Below are 19,499 nucleotides of genomic sequence, written 5' to 3'. Positions count from 1 at the left end.
GGTAGAAGGGAAGCCCACAAGAGCACATAAATAAGTTTGAATACGTCCCAGGGTCTGTTGCTCTCGATAGAGATCTAAAAGTCATAGAATTCTCCAAATCTTTTACTAGGCCGGCCTACACCTGGTTCATCAATCTGACCGTAGGTAGCATTGACTCGTGGGAAGAGATGGCGAAGAGATTCCTGTCCAAGTGGTTTAACCTGGAGTGGAGACTGACAATGGCAGACCTGCACAACATAGGGCAACGCGCAGGGAAAGACCTCTTAGTGTATGTGATGAGGTTTTAGAAGTTGACCCACTCAGTCTTCGACAAACATGCTACTGAGAAAAGTTTCGTCAAACAATGCATGCAAGGATTGCAGCCCGCCTATAGGATAGGCATAGAGAATGTGGAGGTTGAAACCTTCAGCCAATTGTGGAAGTGCGCGGAGAGGTTGGCATGCACTGTCAAAAGCACTACGTCTCAGTCTACATCAACCATAGGTCAGTATGGGAAGAATGAGGCTTATGCTGTTGATAGGAAGCTTCGCAACACTGGAGGGCCTAAGCAGGGGCCCTACTATTCCAACAACAACCAAGGTAGAAGAAATGGTGCACCAGTCCCACCTCCTTTTGCCTGCACTAAAGAGGAAGTGATCATGATCATGAACAAGATTGTAGAAGATCGCGCCATTAATTTGGCGCCACCACTAGTGGAGATCGACATAGAGAAGGAGAGGAACAGGGGGATGGTGCAATTTTCACTAGTCGCCACACTACAACCTAATGGACTAATTTTCACTATGGCGAATATTCATACAGAAGGTGAAGCTTGACGATTTCATTAAGAGGAAACCAGCCCAGGTAGACACGAACCTCCTCTCTGCATATACCCAAGGAGGGAGTATCAATGTAGTCGGAGCGTTGGGACAAGATCACCCAGACATGATACAAAGGTTCGAACAGAGTGCCGAACTACAACAGTTCTTCAATAAATAGGGGGCCAATTCTTTAACAAGAAGGCTTGCCATTAGAACGTTGGTAGAGACATTATGGAGACCGTTGGAACCCCACCGATTAGACAAGACAAGCGTAGAGTTCACACAGGACGACATGTTGGCCACCGACCCCCATCACAACAGGCCTTTGTACATTACGACAAAGATAGGGGATTACGAGCTGAGGCGATCGATGGTCGATTCGGGTAGTTTCGTGAACCTGATATCTGTGTTAGATAGTGTATGCCCTTCGCTCTAATTAGATTGATGTACAAATACATTTATTGTAAATGAATAAAAGTACATTATTATTTAATGTTGATATTGGTATATTTCTATAAAATTACCCCTTAAGTTGCACACTTATGAGACTTGTGTTAATTTAGAATGTTCTTAGCCATTGGATAGACTTGGGGAGTTTATCCTGCCAAGACTAACATTAATGTGTTGCCAAAGAAGTTGGGACAGCTTGTCTTATCTGCTAGGGTTAGACCCAAAGCACATGCAGTGTGTGTTTGTTGTTGCGTGTAAATTGGGGAAGAGTTCTGTAGTTTGTTGTTGCGTGTAAATTCTGAAGAATTTGTCCCTATTTATAGCCTTCTTTGGATCAGCCTCCTAATCTAACTAGGAGAGAGTTTCCTAATCCAAATCTTATATTTGGATTTGAACTCTTAAATGGATAAGACTTATCTTATCTTTCAGCTAATCCTAATCAGTTTAAAATTGAATTTGCCCCCTTTAAATTAACTAACTTAAGCCCAGTTCGAATTGAGCCTTAGGCCCACTAAGCTTATGTGCTCACTTACTCTTTAACCTGTTGCCCAGTTGGCTCACTTTGTATGGTGTGGGACCCTAACATTGATCTACACATTAACCACATGGGTTCTTACCAACCTTTGTTACAAGGCTTGGTCGAATTCACTGTAAGAGATAGTGAACCCCTGAGTCCATCACCATGGGCTCTTAATGGGCCCAACATTTACAATAAATGGTTCTTGGATCCAGCCACCTTATGAAAATCAAAGAACTATGGACAAATGCAAGATTAGCCCATTAGGTATTACCCTCAATGGTCTTACACTTAACCTCTCAACCCTTAATGATTAAACACTGCTCGACAAGAGAGGACCTCTCCCTCGGCTGAAGGTAGAGTGTTGCACTCTCTACTCACATGGGTCCCGGGAATTAGAACCTTTTGCAAATATTTTGAAACCATAATATATATGTATATCTCTATATAAATATATTTTGCAAAACAAATCTCAATGTTTGAAATCAAGTGTCGGAAGTTTAGGTTTCCATCAGAGATAGTGCATTCCCCGATCATTCACTTTGTCCGACAAAGGGGCTGAAACTGTCACTATGATCACCCACTCAGGTGAATTCTCGGATTGTCCCAACACACCCAAGTTTTGACCCCCTCTAACGATCTCACTGATTGGCATATCAAAAACAACCCAAATCGACACCTAGTGCAGTACCATAATCGAGTCTACGGGTCAAGTGTAACATTCTAGTTTTGCCCATCTATCTCCATGGTCCAAGGCAATACTGGAATTTCGTCAGGTGTACCTCAGGTCTCACCCGGGCAGCTAAGACAAGCCACCCCAACCAACTTGGCGACACATCAATGTCAACCTTGGCAGGATAAATCTCCCCAGATCTATCCAATGGTTGTGAAGATTCTAAACTAACACGGGTCTTATAAGTGTCCAGTTTAAGTGTATTACACAGAAACACACCACAATGACATGAATCAATTATGTACTTTATTCATTTACAATAAATGTCAAAAGATACATCAATCTGATTGGAGGTAAGAGCATAACTATCTAACAGTTAGCAGAAAATTCGAAAAAATCGATTCTCAGAATGGGCAAATGATCTGAAATTTTGGTGAATATATATTGATAGATTATATGATTGTTCTATTATGGGTTCTTGAATTCTTGGGATGAAAGTGTGATGGAGATCAAAATCTTGATGGCGACAAGTTTTGTGTACACGAAATTCATTATTTTGATTATGTGGTTTAATTAATTATTTTCTTTTGTATAAAGAATGTATTAGGTTTTTCTGATGTAAGCAATATAAATTAGAGTTTTTTCTTTTTTTTTTACATCAGATAAATCACTGGAGTGTGCGGAGAAGACAGAGCTTGCAGATGGAGATCGATGTGCAGATTGTAGTTTTTACAAGGTTGCAGTTTTGTCCAGATTGGATTCAGAGCATCACACTATCAGCCCTAGCTATTTATTTTGGTTTGTTTTCTATTTATTTGTTGTTTTGATTGTGAATCTTAACTCAGAAATTTCACATCTTACCTATGTGAATTGATGCATGTTTTGAACACCAAACCCTAGGCTGATTTGACCTAGTTTTGGTCCAATCATGTTGGGTCGAACCTATGGTTCTTTGGGGTCTGACCATAGCCCCTTGGATCACGGTTTAAGTGTCCCAAAATCAGTTTTAGTCCAGGGGTTTGATGGCCCAGTGCATAGACCAATTCGACCAATACTTGAAAACTCCTTTATGTTAGATTAAAACAAGACTAACCCATTTCAACATGGACTACTATATGAGCCAAACTGCTTTTTTCAGTTTAGCCCATATATCAAGATAAAATTATTAGATAATTTGGTCCATTGATGGGTTGATCATGTGTTAACTAAATGCATATGGGTTTTACAAGTTTTAAATTGATTTGGATTAATTGTGTGTGTATATGTGATGTTCTAAATGGATGTGATTCGTTCATGGGCCACAAGTGCTTGGCCCAAGTATTGACTTATGTGGCTCTCTGCGAACATCATGGCTGAATGCACATCATTGCCATGACGCCCATAGATCATTGCATGATCTTCTTTTTTAATGGGCCCCTTAAATAGCTTCCTCCCCAAGAGGAACCTCACAAGAACCCTAGCCCATTAAGGGCTAATTTGAATGACTTTATGAAAGTTAGTGGGAGCCATTGTGGTATAACCTAAATCTGACCTAGGGACTGATATACATGTTCCCTCCTAATTAATATAAGTGCAATGAGATAGGGAATATGATAGGATGGTTTCTCCAGATGCCTTTTTGAAGGGATGAGAGATCCATCATATGCATGGCCGAACCCTATAGGTAGGTTGGGCGAAATTTCAAAAAATTTACTCTCCCCTCATCTGGGAATCACATTCCCTGTTTTAGAAAATCTGTATTTTAAATGATCAATCTTGAACCATAAACCGAAATAGGTCTGAAACCAAAAGCAGGAGAGGGATATACCTGATATGGAGAAATAGTATCTCCCAACGAAGGTGTTCACGCCCAAGGAAGGATCCAAAAACTGCTCCCACTGAATATGGCGCAGTGTAGGATGGAGCAGAATCAGCAGTGTTCTTCCAAAGAACCAAACCCTTCACAAGAATTCGCTGGAGGCTGAGAGCACAACTTCATATCAGCCTTTCTCCAAAGGCTGATATCAAGATCCAATCTTGATCATTCTTGCTTGAAAGAGGAGATCAAACTGGCAGTGGTGCTATGTTCTCCCTTCTGTATCTCTTGCTCTGAGAGTGAGAATGTGTATATAGAGGCTGTTGCCCCCTTCCTCCTTTTATAACCTTAAAGGGATCATCTCCTAATCTCATTAGGAGTTGCTGATCCAAATCTTATCTGGATCAAAATTCCCTTTAAGTGATAAGGGTAGACCCTTATCTTATTTGCAGATTAGATCAGCCATCTCCTAATCTTATTAGGAGGTTTGTAGATCTAAAACTTATTTAGATCTAGACTCTCTGAGTGGATAGGGTCAACACACTATCCTATCTGCTAATCTAATCTCAGATCCGCCCCTTACTTTAACTGATCAAATCAGCCCAGTTCGAAATGGGCTTTAGGCCCAATAAGTATATGTGCTCTCTTAACCTTCCAAACTACTGCCCAGTTGGGTTTCCTTGTATGGTGTGGGACCCAAGCATTGATCTACACATCAACCACAAGGGTTCAGCCCAGCCTATGTTACAAGGCCTAGCCGAATTCACTAGAAAGCCCAGTGAACCCCTTGAGCCCATCACATGGACTCTATGGGCCCAACACTTACACTAAGTGGTCCCTGGGCCAAGCCACCTTGTAACACCCAGGGACTGTGGGCAGATGCAAGATTAGCCCATCAGGCATTACCCTCAATGGTCTTACACTTAACATCTCAGCCCATTATGATCAAACACTGCCCGACAAGAAAGGACCTCTCCCTCGGCTGCAAGGAGCAGTGTTGCACTCTTTTCTCACATGGATCCCGGGAATTAAAACCTTTTGCAAACATTTAGAAACCGTAACATATATATATATATATATATATATATATATATATATATATATATATATCCGTATATAAAATATATTTTGCAAAACAAATCTCAACGATTCAAATCGGTTGTCGGCAGTCTTGGTTTCCATCAGAGAGAGTGCATCTCCTATCATTACCTTTGTCTGACAAAGGGGCTGATCCTGTCACTATGATCACCCACTCAGATGAAATCTCAGACTGTCCCAACATACCCAGGTTTTGACCCCCTCTAAGGATCTCACTAATTGGCATATCAAAGACAGCCCAATCCGACACCTAGTGCAATATCATAATCGAGTTTAGGGGTCAAGTGTAACTTTCCAGTATTGCCCATCAATCTCCAAGGTCCAGGGCAAGACTGGAAATCTGGTCTGGTTCAGGGTTTCAAGTAAACCTACATTGCATGTGCCTCGGGTCTCACTCTGGCGACTGAGACAGGCCACTCCAACATTTGGCAGCACACCAGTGTCAGCCTTGGCAGGATAAATCTCCCCAGACTTATCCAACAGCTGTGAACATTCTAAACTAACACGAGTCTCATAAGTGTCCAGTTTAAGGGTATTACATAGAAACACACCACAAGAACATGAATCAAATATGTACTTTATTCATTTACAATAAATGTCATAATGTACATCATTTTGATTGGAACTAAGGGCATACTACTGTCTAACACTTCCATCATTAGCATGAAAACATGCTAATTTGGTGGGTGGAAATGGACCATAAAATTGGGATATCCATTTCATTGAGACAGCTAGTGGGCTTGCTTCATGAGATGATAGGGGCGTCATAGACTAGTGGGAGGGGCCTTTCCTGAAATTGAAGAATCTTCCACAGTACCCTAGAGCTCAGGATCTGACAGATCTGCACTTACCAAACAGAAAGGTTTAACTTAACTTGGCAATGAACCTGGTTTGATGGAGGCCAAAAGAAAGTTTATTGGATGGGTGGATACGTGACCCATCATAGAAAGTGGTGGTGTTATGTTTTATGAAAAATGTTTGCAAAAGGTTTTAATTCCCGGGATGCATCCGAGAAAATAGTGTTACACTACACCTTGCAACCAGGGGAGAGGTCTTTCCCTGTCGGGCAGTGTTTAATCATTATGGGCCGAGAGGTTAAGTGTAAGAGACCATTATAGGGATGATTATTTGATGGGATTTATCTTACATAAGTTCATTATCCTTGTGTCATTATAGGATGATTAAATTCAATGATCATTTAAGTGTAAATGTTGGGCCCATATGTCCATAGTGATGTGCTCAGGAGTTCATTGCATTTATCAATGAATTCAGCCAAGCCTTTTCGCAGAGGCTGTACCAAATTCATGTGGACTTATGTGAGGTCATTGTTGGGTCCTACGCCATACAAATAAGGCCTAAGTTGGCCATGAACACCCTTGGGTGATGAGCCTTATAGCTGATGGGCCTGAAGCCCATAATTAATATGATTAATTAAGTTGTCACATGATAGTTGAAGTTCAGCTGTCATGTGACATGGGGCAAATCTGGATTTGGATCTAGGTATGGAGCACTTAATTTTATAAGAAGATAAGGTATATCTCTAATTCGAGTCCAGATTTGATTTAGATCTGGATTATATCCTAATTATATTAGGAGATGGATTCACAAGAGATTATAAAAGAGGAGGGGGCGGACCAGTCCTGGACAGCTTCATATTTTTATAGTTTTTGGTCCTCTCTGCACCCTTTTGTCTCCTAGTTTGATCTCAGATATATAGGACTGATATAGATAAGTTTTTCCTGTGATTTGTGCAAGAAAAATCTGGAGAAATTTTGTGCTCACTACCTTAGTTCAAAAGTGCACTATGCCATATTCAATAGAGGTTGTTTTAGGACTGATTTGGGTGTGAAATTCCACCTTGGTATTTGCATTTGTGGTATCCGTATCTGGTACATATCTCCCTCTTTGATTGGTCTCGAATCTAGTCCGGTTCAGTGCAAGATTAATCCCAAAAATGCAGTTTTTCAAAACAAAGGGATTTTATTCCGAAAAGGATTAGAAAATTTTTGAAATTTCGTCCAGCTGTCTAGCATGGTTTGTCCATTCATATGATGGATCCTAACCCTTCCTTCAATCTATCCACACCTTGAAGTTGGTGAATATTTAGAAGGAGACAGTCAAGGGAGTACCTATAGAAGTAACGAACTTCAATTACAACGCATCCATCACAAAAGGATGCATCGAGCTACTGGTTACGATAGGGTCATTCACTATCACCCAAGAATTTGAAGTGATCTCTGGATGGATAGTATACCACGTCCTGTTAGGACATCCGCTGATACACAGGTTGGCCCTGGTCCCATCGATGTACCATCAATAAATCAAAGAAAAACACAGGGAATGTGTGGTAAGGACCCCGGTGACTCGTGTCCCCTTTGAAAAAATGGAGGCTCATTTATAGGATGCGATCTACTATACAGAGCTAGTTGACGAAGGCGAGACCCGAGTGGCCAAAGTACAAGGAGTGCAGTTGCCTAGCCCCACGAGTGAATCCCATGTTGCATAGTAGAGGAAGAAAAGAACTAGGTGTGTCAGAGTCATCGGTGACGATGGAAGAAGTTACTACACTATTGTGGGGGAGTACGGGGACGATGGCGTGCCAACTTCCAAGAAAGCCATTCCAAAGGTATGACTTTGATATTTGCAATATGTACATCCTCAAATACATGCTCCAGACTATACTGCCATCACCAAATTTAAATCGACCACTGTACATGCATCTTTTGCTAAAAATCAAATAATTGTCACGCACTTATTGCTTAAACCGAATGATCACTATGCATACATAGTATTGAATACTCATTATAGGCCAAATATGTCCATCATTGTACGCAAGTATTTCTAATAAAAATTGAATACATATCGTGCGTACATCTACTGCTTTAATGAGAATGGTTATTGTACTCTCTAAGACCTATATACCTCCATAAATGCACTCATTTTTAATGATGTTTCAACCAAAACTATTTCACCATACCGTCTTTGCAAACAGACACCGTGATGATCTCACTTTAGAAAGACAATGAACAAGCCAAATAGAAACCAATAGAATTGAAGGCACAGCATATTGAATAAATCCATATAAATAATAACAAAACAAAAGATACTAAAATCTACCTGAAATAACAGGGATAGACAGAAAAAACTATAGAATAGTTAGATGAGTCCCGCTTCGACTGCATTGAGCAGATGTAGGTAGAGATGCGAAGCACCTTGCAGCTATTGTTGCAAAGGTTGGCAACTCCTAAACACCCTCCCTTCACCTCTATAGAACCACCTGCACAAACCCCTACTAGCCGTCCTGTGGCTATGGCCAGGTGGCACTCACTCAAAATCGTGTTGGACAGTTATGCCCTTAGATCCAATCAGATTGATGTATCTTTTTACATTTATTGTAAACGAATAAAGTACATAATTGATTCATGTCATTGTGGTGTGTTTTTGTGTAATACCCTTAAAATGGATACTTATGAGACTCGTGTTAGTTTATAATCTTCATAGTTGTTGGATAAATTTGGGGAGATTTATCCTGCCAAGGCTAACAATGATGTGCCGCCAAGTTGGTTGGGGTGGCTTCTCTCAACTACCAGGGTGAAACTTGAGGCACATGCAGTGTGGGTTCTCCTGAGACCCTGAACCATACCAAATTCCAGTATTGCCCTAGACCTTAGATATAGATGGGAAAAACTGGAATGTTACACCTGACCCCTAAACTCGATTATGATACTGCACTAGGTGTCGGATTGAGCAGTCTTTGATGTACCAATCAGTGAAAGCCTTAGAGGGGGTCAAAAGCAGGGTATGTTGGGACAGTCCGAGAATTCACTTGAGTGGGTGATCATATTGACAGGATCAGCCCCTTTGTTGGACAAAGTGAATGATCAGGGAATACACTCTCTCTGATGGAAACCTAAACTGCCGGAAATTGATTTCAAACATTGAGATTTGTTTTGCAAAATATATTTATATAGATATATATATTCCCGGGATCCATGTGAGCAGAGAGTGCAGCATTCTACCTTCAGCCAAGGAAGAGGTCCTCTCTTGTCGGGCAGTGTTTGATCATTAAGGGTTGAGAGGTTAAGTGTAAGACCATTGAGGGAAATACCTAATGGGCTAATCTTGCATCTACTCACAGTTCTTGGGTTTTATAAGGTGGCTGGATCCAAGAACCATTTAGTGTAATTGCTGGGCCCATTAAGAGCCCATGGTGATGGATTCAAGGGTTCATTGTCTTTGGTAGTGAATTCGGCTTGGCATTGTAACAAAGGCTGGGATGAACGCATGTGGCTGATGTACAGATCAATGTTTGGGTTGCATGCCATACAAAGAGAGCCAACATGGCAGCAGGTTAAGGAGTAAATGGGCCCACAGGCTTAATGGGCCTAAAGCATAATTCGAACTGGGCTTAAGTTAATTAATTAAAAGGAGGAAAGATCTGATTTATAATTTGATTGGGATTAGTTGAAAAGTAAGATAAGTCTTATCCATTTAAGAGTCCAGATCAAAATATCATATTTGGATCAAGAAACCTCTCTCCTGATTAGATTAGGAGGTTGATCCAAAAAAGACTACAAATAGAGGGCGAATTCCTCAGTTTAACACATAACAATTTGCAAAATTCTCTCATATTCTTGCCATTCCTACCCAGTTCGATCTCCTCTTGTGAAATTGATAAAAATAGGTTGTTGATATTGTTTCTTGGTTGAAAAAACAATCTGAAGTCGTGCTCACCAGTCCCTGTTCTACTCTTGCTGAAGAATCTTGGTTCTTACTGAAGAGCCATCCTGTTGATCCTGATTCATCACACACTGTGTCATCTTCCGTGGAAGCGGGTTTTGGTCTTCTCCTTGGGCATGAACTATTAGACAGATATGCCCTTAGCTCCAATCAGATTGATGTACATTTTGACATTTATTGTAAAAGAACAAAAGCACATAATTGATTCATGTCATTGTGGTGTATTTCTATGTAATACCTTGAAATTGGACACTTAATGAGACTCGTGTTAGTTTAGAATCTTCATAGCCGTTGGATAAATCTGGGGAGATTTATCCTGCCAAGGCTGACACTGATGTACCACCAAGTTGGTTGGGGTGGCTTGTCTCAGCTGCCAGGGTGAGACCTGAGGTACATGCAATATGGGTTTTCTTGAAACCCTGAACTGGACCAAAATTCCAATATTGCCCTGGACCTTGGAGATAAATGGGCAAAACTGGAATGTTACACCTAACCCTTAGACTCGATTATGATACTGCACTAGGTGTCGGATTGGGCTATCTTTGATATGCCAATCGGCCATCCATATGATGGATCTGTCATCCCTACAGTGGTATCAGAGCTAGGTTCAAGTCTTAAACCGAATTAGCTCAGATCTGGATCTGCGTAAATGGGTAAAATGCGTTCTAGCCGATTTGCACAGTTAGCGATATTTTGTAGGAAATCGGTTCCTAGTTTCGGGCAAATGATCTGAAAATAAATCTTTATTATTTTGTTATATATTTAGAATTGTTCTATTTATATTTCTTGAATTTTGGGTTGTTCATATGGAGGAGATCGAAATATTTCTATGGTGCAAGAAATCTGCGCATCTACGTTTTTCTATTCATTCTTGGTCTATAATTATTCTTTTTATTTTTTAATTTTAGACAAAATGTATAGGAATTTGATTCTGATGTAATATTAATAGAAAAAATTAGGTTTTCTTTTTTATTTCATTGAAGATGAAGTTAGAAGTGCGAGGGAGAAAATTTTGCAGATTTAGGTTTGACAATCTACGATTTGTAGTTTTGGAAACTGCAAACTGTGAACTAACTTTTGTTTTGTAGGGTTGCAGCCTTACAAACAGCCATCTTGCTTTTATTTACTGATTCTTAATTGTCATGTACCAGTTTCTTTATTTCCATATCATGTTTCTTGAATTGGATCTCAAATTAAACATCAAACCCTAGACCCATTCGAACCAGATTAGTCCAAACTGGTTGGGTCGAATTTGTGGTTCGATGGGGCTGTTCTCAGCCCAAAAATTTCCTTTATAGGCCGAGGGGTTGATGGTTAATTGCAAGACGCAATTCAGCCCACATCTCTAAAACCCAGTTTTGATTTGTTAAAACAGCTTTAGCCCAATTCAGAATAAATGCTATGTGGGCCGAACTGCTCTTCGCAGTTTAGCCCATATACCTAGATAATATTTTTTGATAATATTATGGGCCTTAAATGGGCTGAAAAGGTTTTTAGATTTTAATTATGGCTTTTACACATATTTAATTGATTAGATCAATTATGGATTTCATGCATGTGATGTATGTGATGTGATGTGCTGCATACATGGTCCATAAGTGCTTGGCCCATGTTAATTTGATAGTGGCTCTTTCGAACACCATGGATAAATGCAAATCATTGCCATGGTTCCCTTAAGATCATTGGATGATCTACCTTTCTCAATGGGGCCCACTTTAGTTTCTTCACAAGAAGAACACCATAGAACCCTAGCCGCTTTGTGCCCAGTTTGAATCTGGCTTTATGAAAGTCAATGGGAGCTACATTGATTTGACCTAAATCAGATCTAGAGGGTTTTTGTTCCCTCCATTAAATATAACTGCATGTGATAGGGAATTTCATATGATGAATTCTATAAAAGCCTTCCATCATTAGTATGAAGGTTGGTTGTATTGGTGGGTGGAGATGCACCATAAAATTTGGCTATCCAAGTGTTAATGCAGTTGGTTGGATTGCCCCATGAGATGATAGGGGTGTCATAGACCAATGTGGGAGGGGTCTATCCTAAAATAGAAGACTCTCTCATGGTACCTTGGCATTCACGAACATGATGGGTGAGCACTTACTGGATAGAAAGATTTAACCTAAAATGGCTATGAACCTTGTTTGACAGAGGCGAAAGGAAAACCTCATAAGATGAGTGGCTATGAACCTGGTTTGACAAGGGTTTTGCAGTTGAAGCACTTGGCTCCATGCACTCCATGTGGTTTCCCACATTTCCAGAGACAAAACTGTTTCCGTCATTGAGATTTGAGGGAATCTGAGAGATGCCCAAAATGGAAATGGAACATAGATTAAAAGCCTTTTCTATGTGATGACAGCTTCGGTTGTGGAATCTACGATGGAACCTTGTTTTAGCCTTCTCCTTGGGTGTGAACACTTTCATTGGGAGTTACTTCGTATCAAATATATCCCTTTTTGGTTTCAGATATGGTCCAGTTTTGGGTTCAAGATTGATCCTTGAAAATGCAGTTTTCTAAAATAGGGAATGTGGTTCCCCAATGGGAGAAAGAGAAACTTTTTAAATTTTACCCAACCTTCCTGCAGGGTTCAGCCATCCTTATGATGGATCTCTCATTCCTTCAAACTGATCACCCATTCGTGCCCACTATAGCCTAGCGAACCCAGCATTCTGCCGGACAAACAATGACGATAGCACACAACCAAGTGATAACTAACACACCCGTTAGCCATATGGAAATTAAGGAATATGTTCAGGGTCTAATAGAGGAAAGCCAAAACAAGACCCAAACAACCCTCACCCAACAGAAGCCTTACTTTAACTGCATCTTGTAAAAGCCTTACCTAACCAATTACACTCCTTCGCAACAGTGGCCCCAATATGATGGGGAGAAAGGGAGCCTGCCAGAACATGTCAATAAGTTTGAGGATGCACAAGGCGTATTCAGCATGGATGGAGATCTGAAGGTCAAGGAATTTTCTAAATCCCTCACTAAACCAGCTTACTCCTCATTTGTTAACCTGATGGCAGGGAGCAATGCCTCTTGGGCGGAGCTCACAAAGAAGTTCTTGTCCAAATGGTTTGCCTTGGAATGGGGCTAACCAAGGCTAACCTCCACAACACAACAACACAACGGAGAGGTCCCCCTAACCTACGCATGCAAGTCCACAAGTTGACCCATTCAGTCTTTCAGGAACACACAATAGAAAAGGGTTTTGTAGAACAATGCATACAAGGGATGCACACTGCCTACAGAATCAACATCGAAAACGTAAAAGTAGAATCCTTCAGCCAACTTTGGATGTACACTAAGAGGACAACACGAATAGTGGTTGCCCCTAGAAGCATATGTGGTAGACCGCAAACCTCGTGGCACAAGAGGACCCAAACCGCCCTTCACAAAAATCTCTGTGTGCTTCTTTTGGTCTTTGTTGTTTCGAAGTTTCCTACCTCACAACAAAGAGGGGCAGTTGTCAGCACCCGATTTTTGCTCAGTCCACTACCTGAGCCTCCAATTCACCCTAAATACACAATCAGGCCCTTCCAACCTCTCTAAAACACCCAAAAACCCAGAAAACCCAAGTTTCACCCTAAGAGCCCTTAGATCCAATGTTAGACCTGTCTGGTACCAATGCGATGGCCCCAATCGACCCCTACTGACACCTCAAACACTAGATCTGACACAACCCTTAGACCTAGGATCTCCCAAAACACCTACCCGTAAAATTTCAACTCAATATTCCCCTATTTCCCACTCATCAAACAAAAGTTCCATTTCGACCTTCCTGATTAGCCTAAAACACTTAGAACCCAAATTGCATTGATCTTGGCGCACCCGAGCCGATCAAACCACACCTTTAGACTCCAAACACACCAAAACACCTACCCATGAAGTTCCAACCCAAGATTCCCTCATTTGTCCCTCTATCAAACCAAGATTTCATTTCAAAACATTCCATTGACCCAAATTCCTATGACCTTGACCCTCTAAGATTGATCAGACCTCATCATCGGACCCCAGACCCCTCTAAATGCACACCTCTAAATGCACCCCCGACAACACAGTTTCCATTTCAAGGCTCTAGATTGACCGGATTCCAAATATGCCCGATCCGGGCTCAATTATCCAATCTGACCCCACCAATCAACTCAGAATGCCCAAAATCCCCATCTTACAAAATTTCAGCCAAAATTTCCCTCATTAACCCTTCCATCCAAAAAGATTATGTTTCGATCAATCTCACTGGCCCTCACATACAAAACCCCATCTATAGTCAGACCCATCTCAACCTTCCAATTTTGATCCAAAATCTTTTCCATTCAATTAGAACCCCGGTTCAACCCCTTAAAACTGGTTTGACCCTTTTTTCAAAATTACAAAAATACCTAAAGCCTCTAAAATTACCAAAATACCCCCAGTCTCCTCATAAAAACAAGCCTTAAACTGAATTTACCCTAAGCGAAGGAAAATAGAGAGGGAGGGGATATTTGGCTACCGTTCACTCTCGCTCACCCTTCGACACACAACGACGGATTGACGAAATTCTCTCTCTTATTTTCTTCTCCTTCTCCTTCTCCTCCTCCTTCTTTCTCTCCTTCCTCTCACCACACCCTCTCTCGATTCACCTCTCGTCATCTTCGTTGTAGGTTGTAGCAGCGGCAGATCTAGACTCTCTTCCATCTGAACCTGAGCAATGGCGACGAAACTAAGCGGCGACATTCTTCTTCTTCCAATCCCCCGAAGCCTACTATTCATCATCCCCATCTCTTAGACGAGAAGGCGATAACGGTGACCAGAGTTTGTATTCTCTCAGATTTCTTCCACTCTTGGGTTCTTCCTTTTCTCTCTGCGCCAGCTTCCCTCATTAACCCCTCTCCTCCTTTTGCGAAATCCAGAGAGAGTTTCGTCATCTTCAACACAGTCTATTCCCTCTCCTCTGTTTTTGGGAGGGCTATTGCATATTCATCTACAATGAACCTTGACCTCACTTGTTTCTCAAACCTCATCCGGAGTCCGGTGAACCCTAGAAGTTAGGAGGATTCGTGTGACTATTGTAATCTTTGATCACCTCCTGTAGAACACACTGAACACCATGATCAGGAAGAACCAAACACCATGTCTGTTTGAAGCTAGAAAATAAACCACGACATCCTATTTCAGCGATCGAATTTGGGCCAAAATACACACTCCCTCATTTTCATCGTGTCATTTGAAGAGAAACCTCGAGGCCGAAATATGCCCTTGCAGCTTTCTAAATTCAAGCTAAATTTCAGTCAGGTAATGCTCAATGCTCATTTCTGCTCATCTGTTTTGTTTCATTCGTGCTCTCATGTGCCTGTTGGTTTTACTATATCTACAACTGGGAGGAGAGAGACCTGGCTGATTCATCCCCAGTAACTCTCAATACCAGTCCAGATTTGCTTTGTTTGTTACAAAAGGTTTCTTTAAAATTAGTTTGTTTCTTCTTGTTCTTAATCGTTAGTTTCTTAGGTTTTAACCATGTTTGCTTTAATTGAATAGAATGTTTTCAAGGTTCTATAATTTTTTTTCTTTGGGTTCTATAATGTTCATCATACGCTTTTCTCTTGTATTCTAAATATCAAAAGCTATGAGTTCTTCCTGCAATGAATTTTTTATGATGTTTTGTTCCTTGTTATTTTTTTATTCCTTTAGTTCATAGAATAGTTATTCCTATTTGTTTTTCAACTACCATGTGGGCCCCACCTACGGACACAGGAGAGGGGTGCCTAACCCCTTCCCTGTCCCATCCGAGTCTTACCCAAACTAGTTAGACCAGTGCCTTGGACTTTGGAGTCACTATTTAGTAAAATGATTTTCATGCCATTCTCGGAGGTGCCATCACCTCCATTTCTTAACTGATGGGTGGTGATTCCATTCCCAGCCCAAGTGGCAAGTGAACCCGATTTTTCCGATGCACACACCCAACATACCTAGGTTTTGACCCACAATGGATTTTACTGATTGGTATATCAAAGACAACTCAATCTGACACCTAGTGCAGTACCATAATCAAGTCTCGGGGTTATGTGTAACTTTCCAGTTTTGCCCATCAATCTCCAAGGTCTAGGGCATAGCTAGAAAATGGTTCGGGTTCAGTGTTTCAACCAAACACACACTGCATGTGCTTTAGGTCTAACACTGGCAGTTGAGACAAGCTACCCCAACTTCTTAGGCATGACATCAGTTTCAGCCTTGACAGGATAAACTCCTCAAGTCTACCAAATGGTTGAGAACATTCTAAACTAACACAAGTCTCATAAGTGTCCAGATTAAGGGTTAATTTTATAGAAACATACCGTATCAACATGAAACAATAATGTACTTTTGTTGATTTATAATAAATGTATTTGTGCATCTATGGAGCTAAGGAAATACACTATCTAACACATTCATTGTCTCATCCTGCTCATTTGTAGATACACTCTTTAGTACATAGAGTATCTGGTTGGGTAAGCTTCTTGGATAATATATGGTCTAACCTAGTTAGGTGCAAATTTTCCAACTGATTTACCTTGCCTTACACGGAGTGCAATTTTTGTTACCTTGTCACCCTCTTTGAATTTTCTGGGCTTTACTAATTTGTTGAAGTTAGAGGCCATTATTTATTTCTATTTAATTTGTTTCTACAATGACTTCTCTCTAGCCTCTTCTATGCATTCTAGTTTGTCATTGAGCAATTGGTCCATCTCCTCCATTCGGAAGCGTTTTCCCATCGTATAGGCTACTCGGGCAGATAATGTTTGTATCTCCACTAGTAGAACACCTTCCTGGCCATATGCCAAAGATTAGGGGCCTGTATGCTCTTTCTGATTGTTGTGCAATAAGCCCAAAGATTTTTGAACAACTTTTCCGCCCAGTCCTTTTGGTTTTCTACTACCATCTTACTCAGCATCTTCAACAAGGTTTTGTTGGTTGCCTCTGCTTGCTCATTTCCTTTTGGGATATAGGTTGTAGAGGCAACCAACAAAACGTTGTTGAAGATGTTGAGTAAGATGGTAGTAGAAAACCAAAAGGACTGGGCGGAAAAGTTGTTCGAAACACTTCAGTAGTTGCCCTAACTCTTTGGGCCTCTTTCGGCCCTAAGCATCTTGCCCTAACTCCACCTACCAACCTGTGGTATAGTACTCCATTCAATAGTTGGAACCTTAATAGTATCTTACCGTCCTGCATCGCCTCCATTGGGTTACTTAGTTTTTGTAAGACACCATGTCTCCAATCCTCTGTTGTTATGTCATCTTTCATTTCTACCCAATGTCCCAACCTTTCTATTGATGGTTCACAGTGCATTCGAATTATGATGAGGGGTAATTTGGTCCTCCCAATCATACAATGGCATGTGGCCTTTGGATGACACTTCGCTAACCGTCTCTAGCAGTACGCTACCAAGAGCATCGATACCTCGACCGTTAGAATGGTCTACCATGTTGCTTGCCTCAGAATTACTCGAGTAGTTAGTAAACCTACGTAGATCTCACAACCGGCACATTAACTCGCCTAACAAAGCGAAAATGCCTCCGCGAGGAGCTCAAGCCCATTACAAGAGAGATCTGACCACTAGTGCCTATAAAAGGCACTCACTTCTACCTGAAAAGGTACATGCAGTCATACACTCTCAAGCTCTCTCAATCTCTCAAAAGAACTATCATTGACTTAAGCATAAGAGTTCCCTCCCCGGGTAAAAGACACCCAGGCGCTTTGATTCTCTTCTTCTTGCAGCACATATCACCCAGGCACTCTGATGCTTTGTCTTTATTCTGCTTTTCTGACTTGCTCGCTTTGTTCTGAGGCCTCTTCTTGTCCTTCCTCTTTCCCTTTCCCGATTTGCCACCTTCCACAAGCATAGCTACCGGTTTATCCTTCTTAATTAGTCTTCAGTCCTCTGCAACATATTGCTAAGTTCCAGAAGGCTAACCTTTAGCTCATTTATGTTGTAGTTCATGACAAACTGATTGAAGGAGGGAGGCAGAGAGTTTAGTATGGCATCAGTTTTGGTGTCATCATCGAACTGGGATCCAAGAGCCTCCAGTTCGTTAATATACCCCATCATCCGCATGGTGTGGTCATGGACCTGATGGCTCTTGGTCATCTGTGTGGTCATCAACAGCTTGAAGACCTTTTGACGGGCAGAACGATTCGGCTCCTTATACATAGTCTTTAAACTATCCAAAATGTCTTTATAGACTTCGATCGTATCGAATTGTCTCTGGATAGCATTATCTAAAGACGCTACGATATAACAACGGGCAAGAGAATTTTTCTCTTCCCAATACCTATATTCCCTCTTTTGAACCTCATAAGCCCTGTCATCCGGATGTTCCGGAGCAGGATTCTTAGCAACCTTGTCCAATTTCTCGAATGACAGAACCAGATTAAGGTTATGGTACCAGTCAACATAGTTGGGTCCCTTAAGTTTATTATCATCCAACAGTTTGGCGAATTGTTTGTGTGCCATTTCTGATAAAAGGCAACAAATATTAGTCCATGACCTTAAATTGATTCATGTTATCTTACATAGAAAAGTCTTTTACCTATATTCCATCTCCATTTATTCATCTTTGAGATTTTCCTCCTATCTCAGTGATGGGGACACGGTGCATGCCCCTGGAAATGTAGGAAATCACATAGGTGCATGAAGCTAACTATTTCAGCTGCAAAGTCCCACCACTTTCTGTGAAGAATCATATCTACCCATCCAATGAGCTTTCCCTTTGGCCTCCATTAGACAAGGTTCATTGCCATTTTTGGTTAAACCTTTATGTCTGGTAAGTGTTGACCTGTCATATCGTGGACCCCAAGGTACCATGAAAGAGTCTTCCATTTTAGGATAGGCCTCTCCCACATCGGTCTATGACGCCTCTATCATCTCATGAAGCAATCCAACCGACTGGAAAAGTAAAATGGATAACCCAATTTTATGATGCATCTCCACCCACCGATTTAGCCCACCTTCATACTAATGACGGAAGGCCTTTAGAGAATTCATTATATGATATTCCCTATCACTTGAATTTATATTAATCCAGATGGCACAAAATAGTCCGTAGGTTTGGTTTAGGTCATACCAAAGTGGCTCCCATTGACTTTAATAAAGTCAGATTCAAATGAGCCCAAAACGGGCTAGGGTTCCGTGGGGTTCCACTTGGAAAGGAAACTCATCAGGGGGCCTATTGAGAAGGGAGATCATCCAATGATCTAAGGGCATCATGGCAATGATGCGCATTCAGCCATGATGTCCATAGAGAGCCACATACGATTAAACATGGACCAAGCACTTATGGCCCATGTACGAATCACATTCAGCACATCACAAGCATTCACAACCACAAATTGATCCAATCAATTAGAATCTTGTAAAACCCAAATTAATTTAAGTTAACACACAATCAGCCCATTAAGGCCCACG

General features: G+C 41.1%; 1 protein-coding gene across 1 annotated transcript; it reads right to left on the bottom strand.

Annotated features, from left to right (window-relative positions):
* Positions 1–17,960: 17,960 nt before the first annotated feature.
* Positions 17,961–18,548, bottom strand: LOC148790382 (uncharacterized). The gene has a single exon (XM_088892279.1). It carries the CDS (start codon positions 18,546–18,548, stop codon positions 17,961–17,963), a length of 588 nt encoding a protein of 195 aa, XP_088748405.1.
* Positions 18,549–19,499: the final 951 nt, after the last annotated feature.

This window comes from Nelumbo nucifera, chromosome 7, assembly GCF_055504915.1.
Source record: "Nelumbo nucifera cultivar China Antique chromosome 7, China Antique-T2T, whole genome shotgun sequence".
NCBI classification, from domain to species: domain Eukaryota; kingdom Viridiplantae; phylum Streptophyta; class Magnoliopsida; order Proteales; family Nelumbonaceae; genus Nelumbo; species Nelumbo nucifera.
Note: the sequence above shows the minus strand (reverse complement) of the source record. Positions and strands in the feature narration are given on the sequence as shown.

Bases quoted from the DNA above. Each gene is read 5' to 3' on its own strand.
- LOC148790382 (XM_088892279.1), bottom strand. From the start codon at position 18,548: ATGGCACACAAACAATTCGCCAAACTGTTGGATGATAATAAACTTAAG.